The 21,799-nt window shown below is 41.4% G+C and overlaps 1 protein-coding gene across 1 annotated transcript in view; it reads right to left on the reverse strand.

Annotated features, from left to right (window-relative positions):
* LOC144678766 (ATP-binding cassette sub-family A member 13-like) overlaps positions 1–21,799 on the reverse strand; it is a 222,462-nt gene that overhangs the window by 66,189 nt on the left and 134,474 nt on the right. Inside the window, exons 27-30 of the mRNA XM_078538645.1 lie at positions 16,397–16,486; positions 10,695–10,770; positions 7,205–7,332; positions 4,862–4,949 (exon numbers count right to left, since the gene is read on the reverse strand). Coding sequence (XP_078394771.1) covers positions 4,862–4,949; positions 7,205–7,332; positions 10,695–10,770; positions 16,397–16,486 — 382 coding nt within the window. The remainder of the gene's footprint in view (positions 1–4,861; positions 4,950–7,204; positions 7,333–10,694; positions 10,771–16,396; positions 16,487–21,799) is intronic.

The raw sequence follows: 21,799 nt of genomic DNA on the forward strand, positions 1-21,799 counted from the left end.
GAATCCCTCTTCTTTCACCAACTGCCTTCTCTTCCTTTATACGTATTTTCCTCTTTGAATGCAAATTCTCATTGTACCACTAGGTTTTTTGAACTTTACCTCTCCTAACAATAAAACCCTTTCACAGCACCAATTTTATTATTAAACTTTGGAAAAAAAAATAAACACATTGTTTGGCTTCTTCTGACTAGGTGTAATATTTCACTCATTCTTTTGAATGGTTTATATAAAAATGCAAATTTCCCCCTTTACATTTCACCTTCTACCTTCCCTATGTTTATCTAATTAACATTTCAAACTTACTTCTCTTCTATACATCAAAGCCTCTGGACCAGCAGGCTTTAATCCAAGTAAGGCATACACATATAGACACAAATGCCACTAGAACTCTGTTTTAAAATCATTTCCAATAACATTATAGACATTATTATATTTTCTTGACACTGTCACAGATGCATCTGTCCATAATAATATTTGTGGGAGGGACCATCGCACAGTCCTTGAGGAGACAAAGCTCCATCTTCACATTAAGGACACCCTCCATTGTGTTGTGTGGCACTATCACTGTGCTAAATTGAATATGATAAGAACAGCTCCAGCAGCTCAAAACTGAGCATTTAAGAGGCACTGTGGGTCATCAGCAGCAGTGAAATTGCACTCAACCACAATCTATAACCTCATAGCCTAGCATTTGCCTCACTACACCATTATCAGCAAGTATTACAATCTGGTTACTTACCAGAAACTTTTTGTTTAAAGTAGACAAAGTTTGAAATCCCAGTTACCCACTAAGAGAATAAAGCTAAAGTTTAAACAAACAAAACAAACATTACTATACAAAGTCAAAAAAGTAAAACAATCTACCTTATACATTCAGAATTAACATGAGGTAAATATGAATTAATGGGCAAACTATGGTCAAACATACTACACTGCAGATTAAATGGCAGATGTGACCAAGACAGAATGTGCAGATTTCTCAGCAATCCACCCAGATGTCAGTGACCACTGAGAGTCACAATATCTCATTAAAATTCTGTCTCCCTCAAGAAGGATTTCTAGTCTTCACTTTCAAAGACCTAGCCTCTGAATTCACTTACAAGCCACTCCAACTTGAAGTGCCTTACCAACTGCTCACCTAATAAAGGTTCAATCTCTTCCCCTGAGACTGTGTTCTACGGGATTTACAAAGCTGCACTCCCACCTGTAATTACCAGCACACTTCCAACTCTTTGGAAGGCCATTAGCCTCACTAAGCTGGCATTGCCCCTGGTTTCTCCAAACTCCAGTCTCTCAGCTGCACTGACCTATAAAAAGCTCCCAGGGCTTCTTCCAAACCCTAACCATCTCCAGCAAGGAACCAGTGACCTTCTGCCACCTACTCAGCTCCACAGGACTTCTCCTGAGTTCTAAGTGCACCAAACAGCTCCCAAGGATTCGTCAAGCCCTAACCGCCTGGAGCCTGCTAACAACAGTACCTTTCCAGTATAGCTTCTTCCCCTGCTGCTAAACACTCATATAAATTGAAACCAGAGAACATTCTTAAATTCCATCCATCTCCTTGACGACACACCATTTCAGGGTTCACTGAATGCTTTTAAACTAATTTAGCTCTAAATCCCAAAACAAAACATCTCTCTAGACTGCACTTCTTTGCAAGCAGTGTAGATACCACGTCTCAAGTTCTCCAGTTAAATAAGCCCACCTGCTGTTTTATGGCTCTTACCTTTCTATTTGTTAACCCCTTAAGTCAACATGGTCCCAGCCCCTTAAGTCTAATAGACTCCAAGCTGCTTTAGTTGCATTTATCCAATTTTGTATAAACTTTATCCAATTTTCTACAGTTAAACTTTAATCTTCCCAGAACTAAACATTACCTTTAAAATGTTAACCACGAACTAGATATTCATCACACAAGTCAGAGGACCAAGCTTGATTCAATGAAGAATGTAGGGGAACATGCCAGCAGCAGCAACAGGCATACCTAAAAATGAGATGCCAATCTGCTGAAGCTACAACACAGGACTACATGCATGCCAAACAGCAGAAGCAGCATGTGATAGACAGAGTTAAGCAGTCACACAACTAATGAATCAAATCAAAGCTCTGCATTCCTGCCACATCCAGTCATGAGTGGTGGTGGACAATTAAGTAACTAATTGGAAGAAGAGGCTCCAAAAACATCCCCATCTTCAATTATGTGGGAGCCCAATACATGAGTGCTGACCCACTTGTAAGCATCATCAGCCAGAACTGCTGAGTGGATGATCCATCTCAGCCTCTTTCTGAGGTCCCCATCATCACAGATGCCAGTCTTCAGGCAATCCAATTCATTTCTTATAATATCAAGAAACAGCTGAAGGCACTGGATACAGCAAAGGCTATGGGCTCCAACAACATCAAGGCATTTGTCATGGATGCAAAGTTTATAAAATTGTTATGTTTTAAACCATCTCTTTGATTTAAGGTAAAATTGAGTAGTGAACAGCCATGTGATCTATTCTGAATTCTGCCCAACAACGATCCTGAGTGGCTTGGTTGCTGTGGGGACAAGAAGGTCCAGAGTGAGAATTATGGGAGTAAACAAAGAAAACAAAGAAAAGAACAGCTGTGTTGACTGTGGACAGACTTTCAGTCTCCAAGATTTCAGACAGAGAGAGAGAGACCTGACAAAGAGGTAAGGGACTGTAGTTAGTATGTGGTCAGCAGAGAAGAGAGTGTGGTGCCCCTTCTATGAGCTACCAGGCAGAATGTGGGACGGATGATCGTCTCTGGTTAAAGAGGTGCATCCCATGGCAATCTAAGGAATCTGGAATCTTCATCCTAGTGCGGCTAGAGGGTGGGGGATGGAATCATCTGAATAGGTCCTCACTGCTGGTATTCAGTTCAGGACTTCTCGAGAATTTGAAAGAAGTGCCCTTTTGACAGTCACACGACATTACAACTTGGCATAATGGGGAGAACTGAACCCTTTGGAAGCTGGAAGTAATATTGGACTGGCTCTTGTGAAAACTGTTATACTTCAGAGTGTGGACATAAAATATAACTGTGGCGTGGGATCTTCAGGCATGTCTGAAGTTAAAGGGGGGAAATCATTTTTGTAGTTTAGTGTATTAGTCAATGGAAATCAGGGGGAAACTGGTTGGAGTCATACCTAGCACAAAGGAAGACGTTTGTGGTTGTTGTAGGCCAATCACTGCTGAAAGAGTTCCTCAGCATAGTGGGCCCAGCTGTCCTCAGCTGCATTATCAATGACATGCCCTCTAATCAGAAGTGGGAATATTCACTAATGATTGCACGATGTTCAGTATCATTTGCAATTCCTCAGATACTGAAGCAGTCCATTCCGACATGCAGCAAGACCTGGACAACATTTTGGCATATGTTGATAGGTAGCAAGTAACATTCACATCACACCAGTGTCAGGCAATGACCATCTTCAACAAGAGAGGATCTAAACATCTCCCCTTCAACATTCAACAGCATTGCCATTGCTGAATATCCCATCAGCAACATCCTGGGAGGTGACCACTGACCAGAAACTGAATTGAATTAGCCAGGGAAACACTGTGGCTAAAAGGGCAGGAGAGAGGCTGACAATTCTGTGGTAACTTACTTCCTGATTGCCCAAAACCTGTCCAAAATCTATAGGCGCAAGTCAGGAGTGAGATGGAATACTCACCACTGGCATGGATGAGTGCAGCTCCAACAACACTCAAGGAGCTTGACATCATCCAAGGTAAAGCAACCCACTTGATTGGCACCCCACCCACCATCTTAAACATCTATTCCCTTCACCGTTAGTGCAAAGTGGTAACAGAGTGTACAATCTCATCACATGGACTGAAGTGGTCAAGAAGACAGCTCACCACCACCTTCTCAAAGGAAATTAAGTATGGGAAATTAATGCTGGTCTTGCTAGTGATGCTCGCATCCCAAGAACGAGTAGAACAAATATTTGAAATGGACAAGGCCAAAATTAATGTGTCAAAAATACTGTAATTGCAATTTTGACTGGTTCTGAATGAACCCAGTGCAAAAGAACAGATAGTTTGAGAGTTTGGAAGGTGGAGAGGTGACTTGATCTCCTTTCTTTGTGACATAAAATTCAGCTGATCTGCCTGCCTCACTGCAGTCCCCATACCACTCTGTCCTTGTATCAGCTGTGATTCACTGGTAACACACTCATTTTGAGTCAGAAGGTTGTGTGTGGGAGTCCCATTCTTGGACTGTAAGCACAAGCTCTAGGCTGACACACTAGTTCGGCACTGAAGGAGTGCTGCTCCATTAGAGGTGCCACCCTTCAGATAAAACATTAAAGTGAAAACTTGTCTTATGGTTGTAAAAGATCCCATGGAACTATCCAACAAAGGTTAGAGGCATTTTCACTAGTGTCCTGGTCGATACTTACCCCTCAGTAAAAGGACGCATAATCTGATTATCTTATTACTGTAACAAATTGACCGCTGTGTTTCCTACATTACTATAGTCGCTAATTCGTTGACTGAGGTTGGAAAAGTACTACACAAATTTAAGTCTTTCTTTTTCTTTCTTCTATTTTGTTTATCTGTCTTTCCTTTCGAAGATGATGCAGAGATGGAAATGGATGGAAATTTCCTGGAATCCCAAACTCTGCAAGCGCAGGACAGGCAAGCAGCAATCAATGAAGTCTGTTCCCAGAAAGCGTGAAGAGAAATGGAGGATAACCTTTTTGGTTTGTGGACTCAGCATTTGGCCTCCCTGCACCTTTAACCTCTGAAAAATGCTTTTAATTTTATTGTACTTTTCCTCCAACAATACACAAACATATATTCCCAATAATCTTGTAATAATCTTGTATTGTTGCATGGACTGTTCCTACCTTCATTAAAGAGTTAATTCCCAATTGAGTGAAATTGTTTTCCTTGAGATCATCAGGCAGCTCATGTCCAATTGACCATCCTCCTAATCTGTTAATACAAGTGTTGAGAACAGGTGACTACATATTGAGTAGCAAGCGAAAGTTCCACATTTAAGTTAGTAGCAATGCTTAGCGCATGGTATAGAATATTTTATATTAGGGATCGGATGGCTATGATGGGAAATTAACCATTTTTCTGCTTTTACAGTTGGTGACAGGACAATGTGCTCTCAAGTAGAGGATGGTGCAGGTTACCATCTATTTGATCTCTTAAACTTCAAACCTAGCTTCAGACAAGACTTTCCTACACTGCAGTGCTTCCTTCTCCCTTTTCCTTCTCCATATATCCCAAACGCTCCAGATAATGAATATGGTCACCTTCGCCTCAAAGGACAAATAACAACAACACATTCCAATTTCACTGTTCATCACCCAAGAACTCCCATCAGCTCAGCAGATAAGATGAGTCAATCGCCATGGGCAGAATTTTGCCCTCGGATGACGGGTGGGCCCCACCGGCTCGGCGGCGGGCGGACATCCGGCCCCCGCCACCAAAACAGGGCCTGCCGCCATTTTGTGTGGGCGGGCCAATTAAGACCCGCCCAGCAGCCTGCCTGATAGGAAGCGCTATGAGCTTCCTGTGTAAGGGGGGAGGGAATCCCTAGCTGTCAAAGTGCGCTCTTTCGTGCATGTGCGAAAGAGCGCACTGCTCCCTGAGGCAAAGTCCTGTCTCAGGGAGATTCGTGATAGGCAAGTAAAGTCTAAAAATAGATAAATATTGAAATTATTAACATGTCCTCCTCATGTGACAATGTCACATGAGATGGGACATGTTAATAATAAATACATAAAATGTATTAAATGTTTAAAAAATAGACATGAAACTTCATCCCGCCAGTGGATGAAGTTTCATGAATAATCTGGAGCCCGCTGGGGCTCCTGGCCTGCCCGCCAGCCTTAAGCTTGGACGGGCAGGTCTTTAATTATCTTAATGAGCCTGTCAATGGCTTTAATTGGCCATTGACAAGTCAGCGGGCGGACAGCTGATTTCGCTGTCCGCCCGCCTTCCTAAAAATTTAAAGGGACCAGGATGACATCAGGGGTTCCTCCCGACGTCATCTTGTGTCATTTTCCCCTCGGTGAGTGGGCCCCGCCCCCAAATCGCCAAGGGGAAAATCCTGTCCCATGAGTCCAAAATCCACCAGGGAAAAATGCATTCTGATTTAAGCAGATGACATTTAGACAGGACTTTTTCATTCACTTATGACCTGGACTATAGTTGTTTCTGATCTGGTATGGACCCACGCCTAAATTGTAACAGTAAATAAAGCTTAGGTTGACAACTGATAGCATTTTATCCAATTCTGAGAGTTAGGGTCATATTTTCATAAAGGAGGTGAATGTCGGGAGTCAGGAAAATTCCTGAATCTGCAAACTTGTCTTCAATAAGGAGGTTCCCTCCATTCACCATATTTTCATTCTTGGGAGACGGGCAGGATGGAAGTAGGCCCGCCACCTCTTCAGGCAAACCCATAGCTGCAATGGATATGGACAGATGACAAGGCCAGATGACACTGGGATATAAGCCTAGTTGTAATGATGAATGTCAGGTCATCAAAAACTCAGACCTCACCGAACACCTCCCCCCACAAATCCCACATACCCCTAGTGGTCCCTCTGTGCTTCCTCATATACCCCATTTTCCCTCCATGTTTCCTCATTTCTCCCATGCCCATGCATATATATCTCCCATGCCCCTCCAGGACTCCTCACATTTCCCATGCCCCATGCATCTTCCATATCCACTCTCCCAGTATCCACTATGTATATAATCGATGAACCACTGGCAAGTCTAGCAAATCTTTGAAATGATTCTGAAATTGACACAATAAGCAGAGGCTTTGAAAAGATCCTTTGAGAAAAGGCGCAGCTTACCATCTCTTCAAAGTGTCAATTAACCGCAGCCATTCATAGTAACTATCTATCTCAGAAGCTTTTCACCACTTCACACCCCAGCCCACAAATAAATACACAGACGACAAAAAAACTCTTTAGAAAATCAGCAGGTTATTACAAGATAATAGAGATGTCAAAATGTTCTGACCCTCTTCAGTCATATAAACATTGCTTGCTGAGGTCGCACTACATTAGCCATTCTTGGAGCTCGGGTAAGCATTCATAATGAGGCCATCTGGCAACTGTACCAATAAAAGCACACTGAACAGATGGCCTTATATTTGAAAGCATGGAATTAATATTTTAAATTTATTGTTCATAAGGCTGATTGGACCAAATGTGCTTTACCTTTTTTGTCCAAATATGTTTTCTGTTGATATTAAATAGTCTTCCAGATTGTAACCTGTGAGGTTGTACAGGGTGTCTCCCTCATTATTTCTGTAGTAGGACACTGTAGCACTTGGTGCAGGACATTGCTGTAAGGCAAATATAATCAGACAGTTACACCTCTTTTACTGAGGCTGATAAAGACCATAGAACAAGACACCGCAAAGGCTGAGGAAACATTCAGCAAAGTAAATCAGTAAGTAATGATTAGTTGAAAACAAACTCAGGTTTCAACATCTTAAAGATTGTAGGAGTGTGAAAACGGAGGAAGATAATAAATTTTGCAACTTGAGGTCCTGTGAACCAATAAGTGGTGCAGGTGATGAGTGCAATGAGTCCTGATTTCAACACTGAGGCCTCAAAATTGCAAATATGCCAATTTGGATTTTCGAAATGCATTTTCTAGGGTTCCATACAAGAGATTACTACAGAAAATTGGGACTCATGGGATTGGGAATTATACATGAGTATGGATTGGGAATGATTAATGGACAGAAAACAAGGAGTAGGAATAAACAGGACATTTTTAGGTTGGCAGGGGCTAACTAGCAGGGCACTGCAAGGATCAATATTTGGGCCTCACCTATTTACAATTTATGTTAGCAAGTTAGATGAGGGGACTGAGTGTAATGTATCCAAATTTGCTAATGATACAAAGTTATGTGGGAAAGTAAGTGATGAAGAGGATGTAAAGAGGCTGCAGAGGGATATAAACAGGTTGGTGAGTGGACAAGAACATGGCAGGTGCAATATAATGTGGAAAATTTGGTAGGAAAAATAAAAAAAAGCTGAGTATTTTTGAAATGGTGAGGAATTGGAAGTGTTTGCATCCAGAAGGACTGGGGTATCCTTGTACATGAATCACAGAAAGTTACCATGAATGAACAGCAATTAGGAAGGCAAATGGTATGTTAGCTTTAGTTACAAAGGAATTGGTGAGATAACACTAATATAGAGGAGATGGTGGGGTAGTGATAATGTCACTGGACTAGTAATCCAGAGGCCGAGGCTAATGCTCTGGGGACATGGGTTCAAATCCCACCATGGTAGTTGGTGGAATTTAAATTCAATAAATAAATTTGGATTTGAAAGCTAGTCTCAGTAATGGTGACCATGAAACTGTCAATTGTCATACATCTGGTTCACTAATGTCCTTTAAGGAAGGAAATTTGCTGTCTTTACTTGGTCTGGCCTACATATGACTCCAGACCCACAGCAATGTGGTTCACTCTGGTCCAGCATGGCACTCAGTTCAAGGGCAGTTAGGATGGGCAACAAATGCTGGCCTTGCCAATGACACCCACAACAAAGGATAAATTAAAAAAAAGAAACACCTGGAGCTGTAGTGTGTAGTTTTGCTTTCCTTACCTAAGGAGGACATTCTTGCCCTAGTAGGGTTGCAATTAAGGTTCAGTAGACTGGGTCCTGGGATAAGGGGATTGTCCTATGAAGAGAAAATGAGTATGCTTGGCCTGTATTCCCTGGTGTTTAGAAGAATGAGGGGTGATCTAATTGAAACATAGAACATTCTTAAGTGGCTTGACAAAGTAGATGTTGAGAAAATGTTTCTCTGGCTGGGAAATCTAGAATATGGGGTCACAATCTCAGACAAAGAGTTGGCCATTTAAGATTGAGATGAGGAGAAATTTCTTCACTCAAAGGGTTGTGAATCTTTGGAATTCTCTATCTCAGAGAGCTGTTGATGCTCAGTCACTATTCGAGTCAGAAATCAATAGATTTTTGAATACTAAGGGAATTAAGGGGTTTGGGGATAGAGCAGGAAGGCGGAGTTAAGGATAAAAGATCATCCATAATTTTGTTGAATGGAGGAACAGGCTCAAAAGGCCAAATGGTTTACTCTTGCTCCCATCTTTATGTTCTTAAGTAAGAAGGAAAACCTGTAAAATTCTGGATCAGAGGTGAGAAGAAGAGTTGGAATCAAATTGTAACTGGATTTCACCCCATGTTTATGGTTGGGGAGGACCATGGGGTAGTCTTCCACCCATGCCCCTCCACATACGTCACGTGAAGCAGCCATGTCTTAATGAGTTCAAAGGCTATTTAAAAGGTTTCAATGGAGCTGGGGCTTGATGGGGCTTTTCCTGGGGCCTCAGCAGGGGGCCCCAGGAAAAGCCCCAGATCCAAACAATAATAATTAACACTGGCAGAGAACAATTATCTTAATTTAAACATTATTGGCTCCTGTTGGAGCTCTCTAGACTGTTCATAAATAACTTTATCAAACAATTTATGAATGCTGTTTTATACTTGTCTTAATTTGAGCTTTTGTTTTAAGTTGCTTCTGATCAGTCTAATTTATGCATCGGATGATACTATTTATCAGTACAAATACAGTTGCACCAACTTGACTTTTTTCGTTCAAAGCAACTAGACCAAGCCTAAGCAAGGTATTCAGGGACATAGTTAAATAAGAACTTACTGGAAATAATCCCATGAAATTCTAATGGGAAAGCAAGCACTGCAAATTTAGAGGACCATAAAATAGCTGACTAGAATTAACTGCTAGTTTTCCAACTCTGACTCAGTCTTGCTGAAAATGAGGTCTTACAGGATTACAAGATTGCCAATAACATTCCTCTCTGCAGGTACATGTCTCAGCTCAGGGAATGCTGTTTTACCTATATGCCCTTTTCTATGGCTGATGCAAACTTGGATACAAGTATGGAGTAATTATGTCACTAAGAAAACTGGAATAAAGCAATTATATTTCCTTTTTAAAAACTATATTGAAGCAGAAAGTATCAGAAAGCTAAAATTTAAATTGACTCTTTAACTACTGAAATTAATTACATTTTAGCACAATTATAAGTGACAGTTCCAATCACCTCAATAGCATACCCTCTGGAAAAGCGTAGGATTATTGACAGGAACTTATGGATTTCCAAATTATTTTGAACATGGGCTTCAGAAGTTGCTGTCATTTTCAAAGGAGTAAAGATGGGGAACGCTGGCAATTTCACTGTCATTACTCCAAAATCTGAGCCATTATAACTTATCTGGCTGGGCGTCAATCCATGCTTTTTAAGTGCTCCTGTGAAGCACCTTGGGATGTTTAATTACATTAAAGGCACTATATAAATACAAGTTTTTGTTAGTGAATTATGTTTGCCGGTGTGTAAGCCTGTCACAAATCTCCTTCATTCCTTTTTCATTCCGTTATTTAGTTTTTTGAATTTGTTTTGGCTTTTTTTCTTCCACTGACTTTCATTATGGGCTCTCATTTCAGAACTGATACAATTTCAAATCTGAAATATTAAAAAAAAAAGCATATCCACAGTTTAACACTGCAACAAGTGTTATAGCTCATGGGAACACCGGGAGACCTGAACAAGAGAGATCTTAATAACTGGCACGAATTAAGCTTGTCATATTAGTTAATATTCTCTGTTGTGTGTCAAGTAAGTATTGAGAATTAGTTCATTTTTCCTACCTGATAACCATTATCACAATTACATTGGCCCACAAAATTCTGTGGTTCTGAAGCACCGTTCCACCAGCATGGAGTACTGTTCATAAGAAAAAAATGTATCAGTTTATTGCTTAGATATTTTTTCAGCAAGAATAATAAACATACAGCATATAAGTAAGCATTGTGACTTGTCTGCATATTTATTTATTGTATATCATGTCCAATAACAGGTCAAAGCCAAGATTACTGTAACAAGCACAGATATCTAAAAATGTTGACCATCCAGGTTTCTTGTGTCAGCCTTAGTCCAATGGTGACATTCTCATCTCAACTCAGAAAGTTGTAGGTTTAAGCTTCATTCCAGAAATTTGAGCATATAATCTAAACTGGCACTTCAGGACAGCACTGTGCTGCGTGATTGGAGGTGCTGTCTTTCAGGTGAGGTATTAAACTGAGAGCTGCAAAGGCAGAACAAGCAGTTTGAAAAGATTTGCTGATATCCTTGTGTTCATGGCGCAACCTTGAATGTCTGATTGAAGCATTAGTAACCTTGTGGTCCTGTTATAATCATGTGAAATAATGACAGCCCAGACACAACTTTGGATAATCTATATGCTGGGCTTTTTTTCGAGTGGTAATACATCCTCATTGAATTAACTGTTTTGCATGATTTTGAACTGCGCCATTCAAAAAATAAAGGATTTTTTTGGCAGCTTGACAAACAGAGACTTATATTCCATCATCCTAGAGTTACCTGAAATGACAATTTTGGCCAACATTTACAGAAGATTTCTACTCTTAGCTTAAGAAACAACATGCATCATTAATATCTTTCTAATGTGCACAAGAAAAGAATAGTTCTAACTTTTTGTGTTTTTGTCATTTATATTGCAGATATTTTTCTTGAATCTTAAATTTAAATTGGAAAGAAGATTGATCAAGGTAGTGCAGTTGTTGTATACATTGACTTACGGAAGGTATCCAACAAAGTGCTACATGTGAGGCTTATTAAGAAGAGAAAAACCCGTGGAATCAACAAGAAAGTGGCATAATGGATACAAAATTGGCTCAGTGACAGGAAACAGAGGGTGGTGATGGATAGCTGTTTTTCAGTGGTTTTCCCCAAGGGTCAACTTAGGGTCAATAACTGCAATTTTTTATAAACAACCTAGACTCAGGTGTAAAGTTTGCAAATGATAAGAAACTTGGTAAAGTAGTAGATAGTGATAGTGATGTAAGATTATCAAGAACTGATTTACTTACAAATGATCCTTTTATTCATTTACCAGTGAATGTTTACAGAATTCTCTTTGATAATGCCATAATCTGAATAAATTTTAAAAGATGCAATAATCTGAGTAATTTTAGCAAGAGTATTTTAAGTAATTCTAAAATGTAAACTGCATGCCTGGACGAGAAACTATTTTTAAAAAACGCTGTTCAGGCAAGATGGTGTTTTCTTTTAAGAGAAGTGCTTATACTTGATGGTTAACTAAAACTTTCAAGCTACGGCCACAACTATCACAGCCAGTGACCGGGTGACCATTGGACTGGACAAGCCAAGGTCAGAAGTGTAGAGGGGGCAGGAAAACAGGATGTCTCTGCAAGATGTTAAGCGGAAAGAAGGAAAGTTGGAAAATAGTACATGCAGAGGGACTTAGCAAGGTAAAATACGCTATGTGAGAGAATGCTTGGATCCATTGGATCATACAGTCAAGAAGAAAGAGTATATTGAGGGGATTTTAATGAATAGCACTGAATTGTTAAAAAAACAGTGGCAAGAGCACCCTGGCTTGAGTGGGTAGATGAAAATGCTAGTTGGAGCCTAACACCAACCTAGCTAATGAACTAATAAGGAAGAGAAGAAAGGAAAGATCAGGAAGTGACACACACTACCCTGCTGTCCAGTAACTAATGGGTAATGTATGATCTGTATGGAACCGTAAAATACTGTCTAAATGCTATAATGTGTTGATCTCTGCTATGTGATTAAACACAACTAATTGCTATCAGATCTGAATCCTTTACAAAATCTTAGAGGATCATTAAAAACCCCAGGATGACATAGGGTGGTGAAATGATCAGAAACATGACAGATGGAGTTCAATTTTTTTTTATTCATTCACGGAATGTGGGCTTCGCTGGCTGGGCCAGCATTTATTGCCCATCCCTCGTTGCCCCAAGGGCAACCTGATGACACCTGTGACAATGTGGAAAAGGGCAAAGTGATGCACTTTTAGACGACTAATTTGGAAAGATATTATATAAAAAAATGGTATGATTTTCAAAAGTATGGATGAGCAAAGAGACCTCAGAGTCCATATACACAAATCCCTAAAGGTGGCAGAGCAAGATGATGAGATGGTTAAAAAAGCCTATGGGTGCTTAAACAGAGGAATAGAATATAAAAGCAAAGTGATCATGCTAAAACTTTATAAAGCACTGGCTATGTCTCAGCTGGTGTACTATGAACAATTCTGGACATCACAATTTAGGGAAAATGTTAAGGCATCAGAGACAATATGAATGACATTTACCATGATGACACTTGCGACAAGGGTATTCAGTTGTGAGGAGTGTTATGTATTCCCAGTTTTAAATATATTATTTAACTCAGAGCAATGCAGTGATGACACTAGTTCCAAATCTACAACAGATTTATTTACAATCCTCAAGATGATGAGAATAAAGTGAAAAATTATTCCCTGTAGTGAGTGGGTCAATAATTACAGGTCATAATCATTGTCAAACGACCCAGAGGGGAGATGAGGGGAAGTTTTTTTCACTCAGAGTTGTAGGGATCTGGAATGCTATACCTGAAAAGATGCTGGAAGTTGATCCTATAAATAATTTTAAAAGGGAATTGAACGGGTATTTGAAGGTGAAGAACTTATAGGACCACAAGTAAAAAGTAGAGAAGTGGGACCAACATGGGTGGTCCTTCAAAGAGCTAGCACAGGCATGACAAACCAAATGGCCTCCTTCTGTGCTGCAACTTTCTATGATTCTATGAAATGAATTGTCTTCTTCCACCTGGCTGGTTAAATCCTGTTAGGCATTGACAATTTAACAGTGTTTTGAGGGAGACAGTTTACCCTATTCTGCTCACATAACATGATGCAAATACAGGGTGGATTGAGTGGAATGTGGCTACCAATGTACACAAAGACTCAAATGTTTATTTAACAATAAAACAGAATGGAATAAAACAGTTAAATATGTAACTATTGCAGCAAAATTCCTTGAAATTAGAAATTCATATTAAGAATGGGTTAATACTTCATTTAATACAGCAAAGGAAATCCATGTGCCACACGCTAATATTTAAATAATTTAATTTCAAGGCAAGAGTGTGAGAAAAGATACCAGCTGTTATAAAATTTCTTGACATACAGGCCAAGCTTCAAATAGCTCAAAACTGGTTCCAGCTGAGTTAATGAATGGCATCATGTGATTTATGGAAGGAATGGAGGAAATCTAAGAATGGTCATTCACTGACTTTTTCTAATAGACAGAGGTTTGCGTTAGCAAAAATATCTCACCAATCACTTTTTATTCACAATGCAATGCTACCAAATTATCTGAAATCCCTCAAACTTTCTTTTCTTTCTCTAACATTTTACTACTTCTTCTACACTTCCCTTTAGAATAAGTAGCCAGCTTGTGCAGTGGGTGCAGATTCACTGCAAAGATTCAAAGGGAGTAAGTCTAGTTCCTGGAGGAGGGTAATGTTGCTGCATCCGAAAGATTGTACAAAACATGAATGTTGGGCAATATAGCTCATGTTCACTGTTAGTGCCTGGAAATCACTTTGATTTGACTCGGGGTCAGAGAAGAATTTCCCAGAATTTTTCTTCCCTACATTGTCTGAGTAGGAAGCATTGGGGGTTGCATTGCCTAGCTATAACATGGCTGAATGATTCGCATTTGATAGATCAGTTTGTCTTCCTTATGGAGTAACAGGTTCAGCTCCTATCGAGCAGAGAATATTCTCGAAGTAGTCGCAGTATAGGAGTAGGAAGGCAGCAGAGCTCGGCAGGTTAGTGATTGTTGGAGAAGGGGCAGGGGAGAGGCTGATCCCTGGGGTGTTGGTTGATCACTGCTTTGGATCTGATCATGAGGAAGGAAACAAGTTAGCTTTTGAATCACTCCTTCTCCTCCTGATACATAAACAATATTGGGTAAGAATTACCCGCTCAATGCAGCAATCCTAACCTCCCTTTGGTTGTCAGGTTTCCGAGTTCCAGGAAATCTAGCCGGCCAGCATTGAGGTACAAAAGAGATAAAATCTGAGGCATGCAGCCCCATTAAATATTTAAATGATTGACCCACCGCCTGGCAAGGGCTTGGTCACCTGCTCCCCCATTCCTATTAAAACCAGAAGTGGGCGGGTTCAAGATGGGTTAAGTTCAGGTTTGAGATTTTAAAATTTAATATCCACCCCATCCAAATTCATCCATTTTGGGTGGATTAAATTATACCTTCTATGTGTGGACAAATAAAAGCTGTTCCATTCAATAAGACTAATCAAGCCACTAAAAAGTCCATAAAAAGGAATGAACCCAGATAGACCACCCAGTATCGACCTAGTCATCAGAAACAACAACGGCAAAACCAGTCCTGCCGACCCTGCAAAATCCTCCATACCAACATCTGGGGGCTTGTGCCAAAATTGGGAGAGCTGTCTCACAAACTAGATCACTGGATGATCCATCTCAACCTCCTCCAGAGAGGCCCAGCATAACAGATGCCAGTCTTCAGCCAATTCAATTCACTCCACATGATATGAAGAAATGGCTGAAGGAACTGGATACTGCAAAGACTATGGGCCCTGACAATATTCCAGCAATAGTACTGAAGATTTATGCTCCATAACTTGCTCCGCCCCTAGCCAAGCTGTTCCAGTACAGCTACAACACTGGCATCTACCTGGCTATGTGGGAAATTGCCAAGGTATGAACTGTACATAAAATGCAGGCCAAATCCAACCCAGCCAATTACCATCCCATCAGTCTAACCTCCATCATCAGTGATGTGAAGGAAGGGGCCATCCACAGTGCTATCAAGCGGCACTTACTCAGCAATAACCTGCTCACTGACACTCAGTTTGGGTTCCGCCAGGGTCACTCAGCTTCTGGCCTCATTACAGCCTTGGTTCAAAAATGGACGAAATGGCTTAACTTCAGAGGTGAGGTGAGAGTGACTGCCCTTGGTGTGATCCAGGGCAAAGCAAACTGCTTGAATGGCACCCCTTCCACAAACATTCACTCCTTCCATCACCAATGAACAGTGGCAGTAGTGTCTATCTTCTACAAGATGCACTGCAGAAACTCACCAAATCTCCTTCGGCAGCACCTTCCAAACCCACGACTGCTACCACCTAGAAGGACAAAGGCAGCAGACACATGGGAATACCACCAGCTGGAAGTTCCCCTCCAAGCCACTCACCATCCTGACTTGGAACTATATCGCCATTCCTTCACTGTTGTTGACTCAAAATCCTGGAACTCCCTCCCTGACAGCACTGTGGGTGTACCTACACTACAGGGACTGCAGTGGTTCAAGAAGGTAGCTAACCACCACCTTCTCAAGGGTAATTAGGGATGGGCAATAAATGCTGGCCTAGCCAGCGACGTCCACATCCCGCAAATAAATAAAAGATCTAATAATCCTTAATAAGCATTGTATAAATGAGAAGGATGAAGGGTACAGTGTTTACTTACTGATTGGAGGCTTGGCCAACACAAGGTTCATGTATTTTCATGGACTTCAGCAACACGGAGGTCAGGTTTAGAAAATCATTCTCACCAGAACTGTACAGAGTAAGAAAATCAGGGTTAGTCACAAGAAGAGAATGATTGTTGCATTACAAACTGCAGCCTATTCAGACAATTCCAGAGAGAAAGAAACATCCTGTATTCTGCCATACTGATTTTAACTCCAAAAACGGGAGGATGCATTTCATTATTAAATTGGGAAACTAAAATCATAAATTACTGTTATTATCATAATCGCTGTCACTAACACCCAATACGTGTAAAATTTAACAAATTAAAAGCAACAGCTACAACATTGAACACATCTAACCAAATAATTAGATTTGAATTATTTCTTTAATTAATGGCCTGGATTTTTTAGTCAGCAGTGAAAGAATGGTGCTCACCATCATTACGCTCAGAGCTGCTCACATGAGCTTTTGCGTGTCAACTTAACATCATCGGGAGTCTGAAACTCTACAGTGTGCTGTGCAGGGAATCTGGTACTAGTGTAAACAGGGCAAGAAACAACATGTCTCTTCAAACAGACTGAGAAACTTGACCGTGGCACATTGGGCTAGAAACCTGTGTCCTGGTTATTGGAGATGGGGATTGTGATTCATGACCTGCCCATGCCAGTTCCAAATGAGGTGGACAGCACCTACATTTGGTGCACTCACCTCAACCGCATGATTGCAATGAGTGACCGAGCGGGTATTGTGCTGCTGCTTCTTTGAACTCCTGGCTGCCCCTGTGCTCAACAACAGGAAAAATAATGTTGTGCCAATACCTCGTGGTGCAGTCAGACTGATCTTCTTAAAGACAGGCTGCCCCTCTTAAAGAGAAGCTGCACATAAGAATGGTGAAATTTAAATGATGGAAAATTGAACACCAGGGCAGAGAGAAGGTTTCAGGATGAATGAGTGGGCACTGGAGGTGTTAATGATGGAGCTCGGCAGGAAGAGAGATGCCATGGCTGCATGGGGATGCAGGGCAGGAAGTCCTCAAGGACCATATCAGAATGGTGAGGGAGCGCCAGGTACATCAATGCCTGGCATCAAAGCCCCGGGGTCCAGTGCCACAAGAAGTCAAATGACCTCGCTTGGGTGGTCAAGATTAACAAAAGCATCTTGGCATCTTCTGCCCATCATACCACTAACCTCTTATGTACCTCTTATGTCAATGTACCACACACCCATCACTTGCCCAGCATCTCTGCCTGGCACTCAGGACTCCACCTCACCCCCATACACCTGCCAATGATACCAGCCACACATCCACCTCTCTCCCTCCACATACTTTCAGCTATTCAACTGTGGAACGTCACCAAACACAGTGCTACACAATTATTGACATTCTGCCCTCTTGAATGACAAAATGATACATAATAGAAGGGAGTAGACCAGAGCTGGGAAGGGAAAGGGCACCTGCACCTCCTGAGCCTTATGGACAAGATGGCTCTCAGCATCATAGAACCAACAACAACAGAACCTGTGTCATCCAGTGTCATTGAGAACATTAAGAATGATAGTATATTCTAGCCTTATGCCCATCTATGCCTTATTTTTTGGTTAAATGTGTCCATCTGTACTACTTCTATAATGTGTATGTGTGCGTGTCTTTGTATACATATTATAAAAACAAAAAGCTAAAAGCTACTGCGGATGCTGGAAATCCAAAACAAAAACAGAACTACCTGGAAAAACTCAGCAAGTCCGGCAGCATCGGCGGAGAAGAAACCAGCCAACGTTTCGAGCCTTCATGGCCCCTCGGCAGAACTAGTTCTGCCGAGGGGCCATGAAGGCTCGAAACGTTGGCTGGTTTCTTCTCCGCCGATGCTGCCGGACTTGCTGAGTTTTTCCAGGTAGTTTTGTATACATATTATTGGCTATCTAGCTGTTGCATGTCTGTCTCTCTGTGGATCTGCTTATTTCCTGTGTTTGTATATGTATAACTATCAGAAATGAGACATCATTTCCCAAAGACTGTATTAATGAAGCAATATGATGTAAATTATTTAAAGAAAAATTGCCTCAATTAGCAAACTGTCTGCAGAAACTGCTGTCCCTTAGAAGTAATAATCCTAATCATCAGTGAGCAATAACAAACAAGTATTCTGGTTAATACCTAACACAATACTTCAGAGACTAATCGCTATCAGGACAATATAAGTGATTTTACCAACTCTATATGAAGAAGCACAGTAAACAATATAATACAGTGTCTCAAAACCTCATGACCGAAGCCATGCCAGATTTTGGATCTGGCTGAATTTCAAGTCATGTGGTTCGAGTAATGGACGTTTTGGGTCAAGTCGGATCAGATGGGGTCAAAGGTCACTCGTAGTGCAGGAATAGATTGATGCGTGAAGCATCAAAGCCAATAACTAGTCAAACCCCACACCGCGCCAATGCAGCACCTATCTGAATTGTCCAAGTAAATTTCTTTTGGAATTTTTTTCAATTAAAATTGATGCACAGCATATTATAGAAATGTCTGGTTTTCAGACAGCTTCGGTTTTTGGACAGCCGGATTTAGGACACTGTACTGTAATAAGATGTATCAGCTAAAGTACATTTAAGAATTAAATATATATCTAGATTAACAATAATTAATTTAGAGATGTGATCTGAATAATGGCATTCATTTAGAGGAACAGTTATGTTCAAGTAAACAGTCATCAAGTATATTAATAGTCATTAAATAGCTATTACATAAAACATAGCTTATAAAACTAGTATTAGATGCATTTAAGTGATGGTTTTCATGTAGAAATAATAATGTGGTCACAAATCTAGCTTGATACTGATCAGTACAGGACTGAAATTCCACTGCAGCACAATTAACTTTTTTATGTGCATTGCTGGCACAAATCAGACCAGGCCAGTGGAGCTTGGCAATGAAATTACACTCTAGATCATTTCAATTATTATCCCTTGCTGGCAAGGTAGCTTTGCCCTTGTGTTTTTGCATCATCACACACTTTCCTTGGAGAGTAGAATGGTGCAGTAGAAGGATTTGTAGGCTGATTAACAGTATGACAGACACCAACATGAACACTCCTTCCATGACTGTCGCCATCTTTATACCAGCTGCTAGGGTGATTAGTCCTTTGCAGTGGGAGGGGTTTATGGCCTTCCACAACCCACATGATAGGGGGTGAGCCACTTACACCAACTGGTATTCAAAGTCAGAGGTCTCCATTCACCAGCACTGTCTGGAGCAGGATTCAAACCCTTCATTTTCTAATACAGAGATAGGAATACTGCTGTTAACACAGGTTCATTCCCACTTTGAAAGATGTGCCTGCACGTGAGAGCAATATTTATTTCAACCTTTATTAAACTTAAACATCAATTTTAAATACTTGTGAGTTTTAGCTAAGGCTGGGAAAAGAGGCAGACGTGCCAGGTATAAATGAAAAGATAGGAATTCCAAAACAAAGGGGCAAAACTGCTCGTCAGCAAGTGAATGATTAGTATATCCGATCCCTATGTGCACGACTTAGGTCTGGGGATTGTTGCCTAGCTTGCCATTTTTAGAGCACATTAAGGCCCCACCATTCTTAACTGGCTGTGGACTCAATGTTGTGTACCCCATCTGTCGGATTATGCCTAGATGGAGACGAAAGTGGCTCCTTTAAAGGAATTTAGCAAGGTAACAGCACCAATTATGCCATGCATCTTGTGGCTGGCCCAAAGGTTGCTTCTCACACGATGTTGCCTGCTCACACATGCTCCTCACTCATGTCAAGCACTCTTATGATGCTACAGCTCATTCTCTGCCTCTTAAAAATAAGGAGGGCACATGTTCAAAATGCAGTGTAAAACTACACCCTTGCCACACTTACAACTTTTAAGGTCCTAACATCGCAAGTGATATTGGATCAACAGCTGCAGGGCGGTGCATAGAACAGCATAAAGATTGTGCACATGCCTTTCATTTAAATGTGCTCCCTTATCTTCCAATTTATTGAGCTAATTTTTTTTTGTTGAGACTTTTAGCAAAGGTAAGGGTCCCAAATACATTGTAGGTGCTTAGCAACCTCCCTCTGAAGTTGTGAACTTTGGCAGAGTCAGCATCAAAGATCTTGGGCGGCTATATCCTGCCACTTACCCAGGAATGCTGAACAACTGCTTTGCAATTTGAAGTTAATTTTTAAAAAAAAACTGTCCATAATAATTATCTAGTACATTAGTATTCTTCATTGTGCTATCTTGTTGAACTGTTTCATAGAGTCAGGCTGGAATTTTCTGTGAATTGGCAAGGAGGGGAAGACGGAGCCAGAGGTGGATGGCACTGGTACCCCTGCTCTGATTGCCATTCATGGACCAATCTTGTATCGGCCAGCTAATTAATGTCCAGCAGGCCAGGTTGGTCGTCCAGTCACCAGTGGCAGGGCCAGCGGGGCAGCCGACATGGTCAGATGTGTTGGCGCCATCTTTAAAGGGACACCAGCACCAGAATACTACTTCAAGCCTTCTTGGCCACTAGCTTTTGAACTGCTGCACAGCTGCTTACTCCTCAAGACCTGCCATTGGGAGGGGGTGAAGAGGTCAGCGAGGCAGGCATAGTGAAGGCCTGAGGAAAGAGGCACTTGTTGGCATGACACAAGGAAGATCCTAGGTGGCTCCACGGTTCAGTGATGATTCCCTGCATGTTCTCCACCAAGGCAGGAGGAATTCTTCTCCAGGGGCAGAATGAGGAGACACCCCCCGCCACAACCACCGCCTAACCAAGCAAGCCAAGATAGAGGTCACAGAGGAGGTCAGCAGCTGTGGGGTCATCTGGAAAATATAGGTACAGTGCCACAAGCAGGTCAGTGACCTTCTCTGCCCGACATAGGTGAGTACCACACCTTGGTTCCCTTTGGAGTCATCAACTGATAAGTGTGAGGGTGTGGCTGCTGGGGAGGGAGAGCCCACCATATTGATGGCAGTCAGGCAAGGCTGCAGCATCCCCTTTGAAAGTAATGGATGCAGCTCCGTCAAGGGACACGTGCAAGGCAAAACCCTTTTTTCTTTCTGTTCTCTCACGCAGGTAAATCACACAAACAAGAGGGCTACCATCTCCAAGAGTTACTCATCCACCTTTGAGGAGGAGGGGATCTCAATGGGTGCAGTGTCACATGATTCCCCAGCTCCCTCCACCAGCATAGACACATTCACCTCGATGGGTATGCATTCGAGCATAGTTTTGGGGTCATAACTTGGTGAGAGCACCACACATGCCTGATCAACTGTTAGAGGCTGTGACAGCTGAGGCCTCTGAAATTCTGAGGAGTGTTCGGAGCCCCAAGATGATGACTTGCCTCCAGAGTCATCAATAAAGCGGCAGGTGCTGAAAGTTCAGCATGGGGTAAGTGAAGAT

This window comes from Cetorhinus maximus, chromosome 3, assembly GCF_964194155.1.
Source record: "Cetorhinus maximus chromosome 3, sCetMax3.hap1.1, whole genome shotgun sequence".
NCBI classification, from domain to species: domain Eukaryota; kingdom Metazoa; phylum Chordata; class Chondrichthyes; order Lamniformes; family Cetorhinidae; genus Cetorhinus; species Cetorhinus maximus.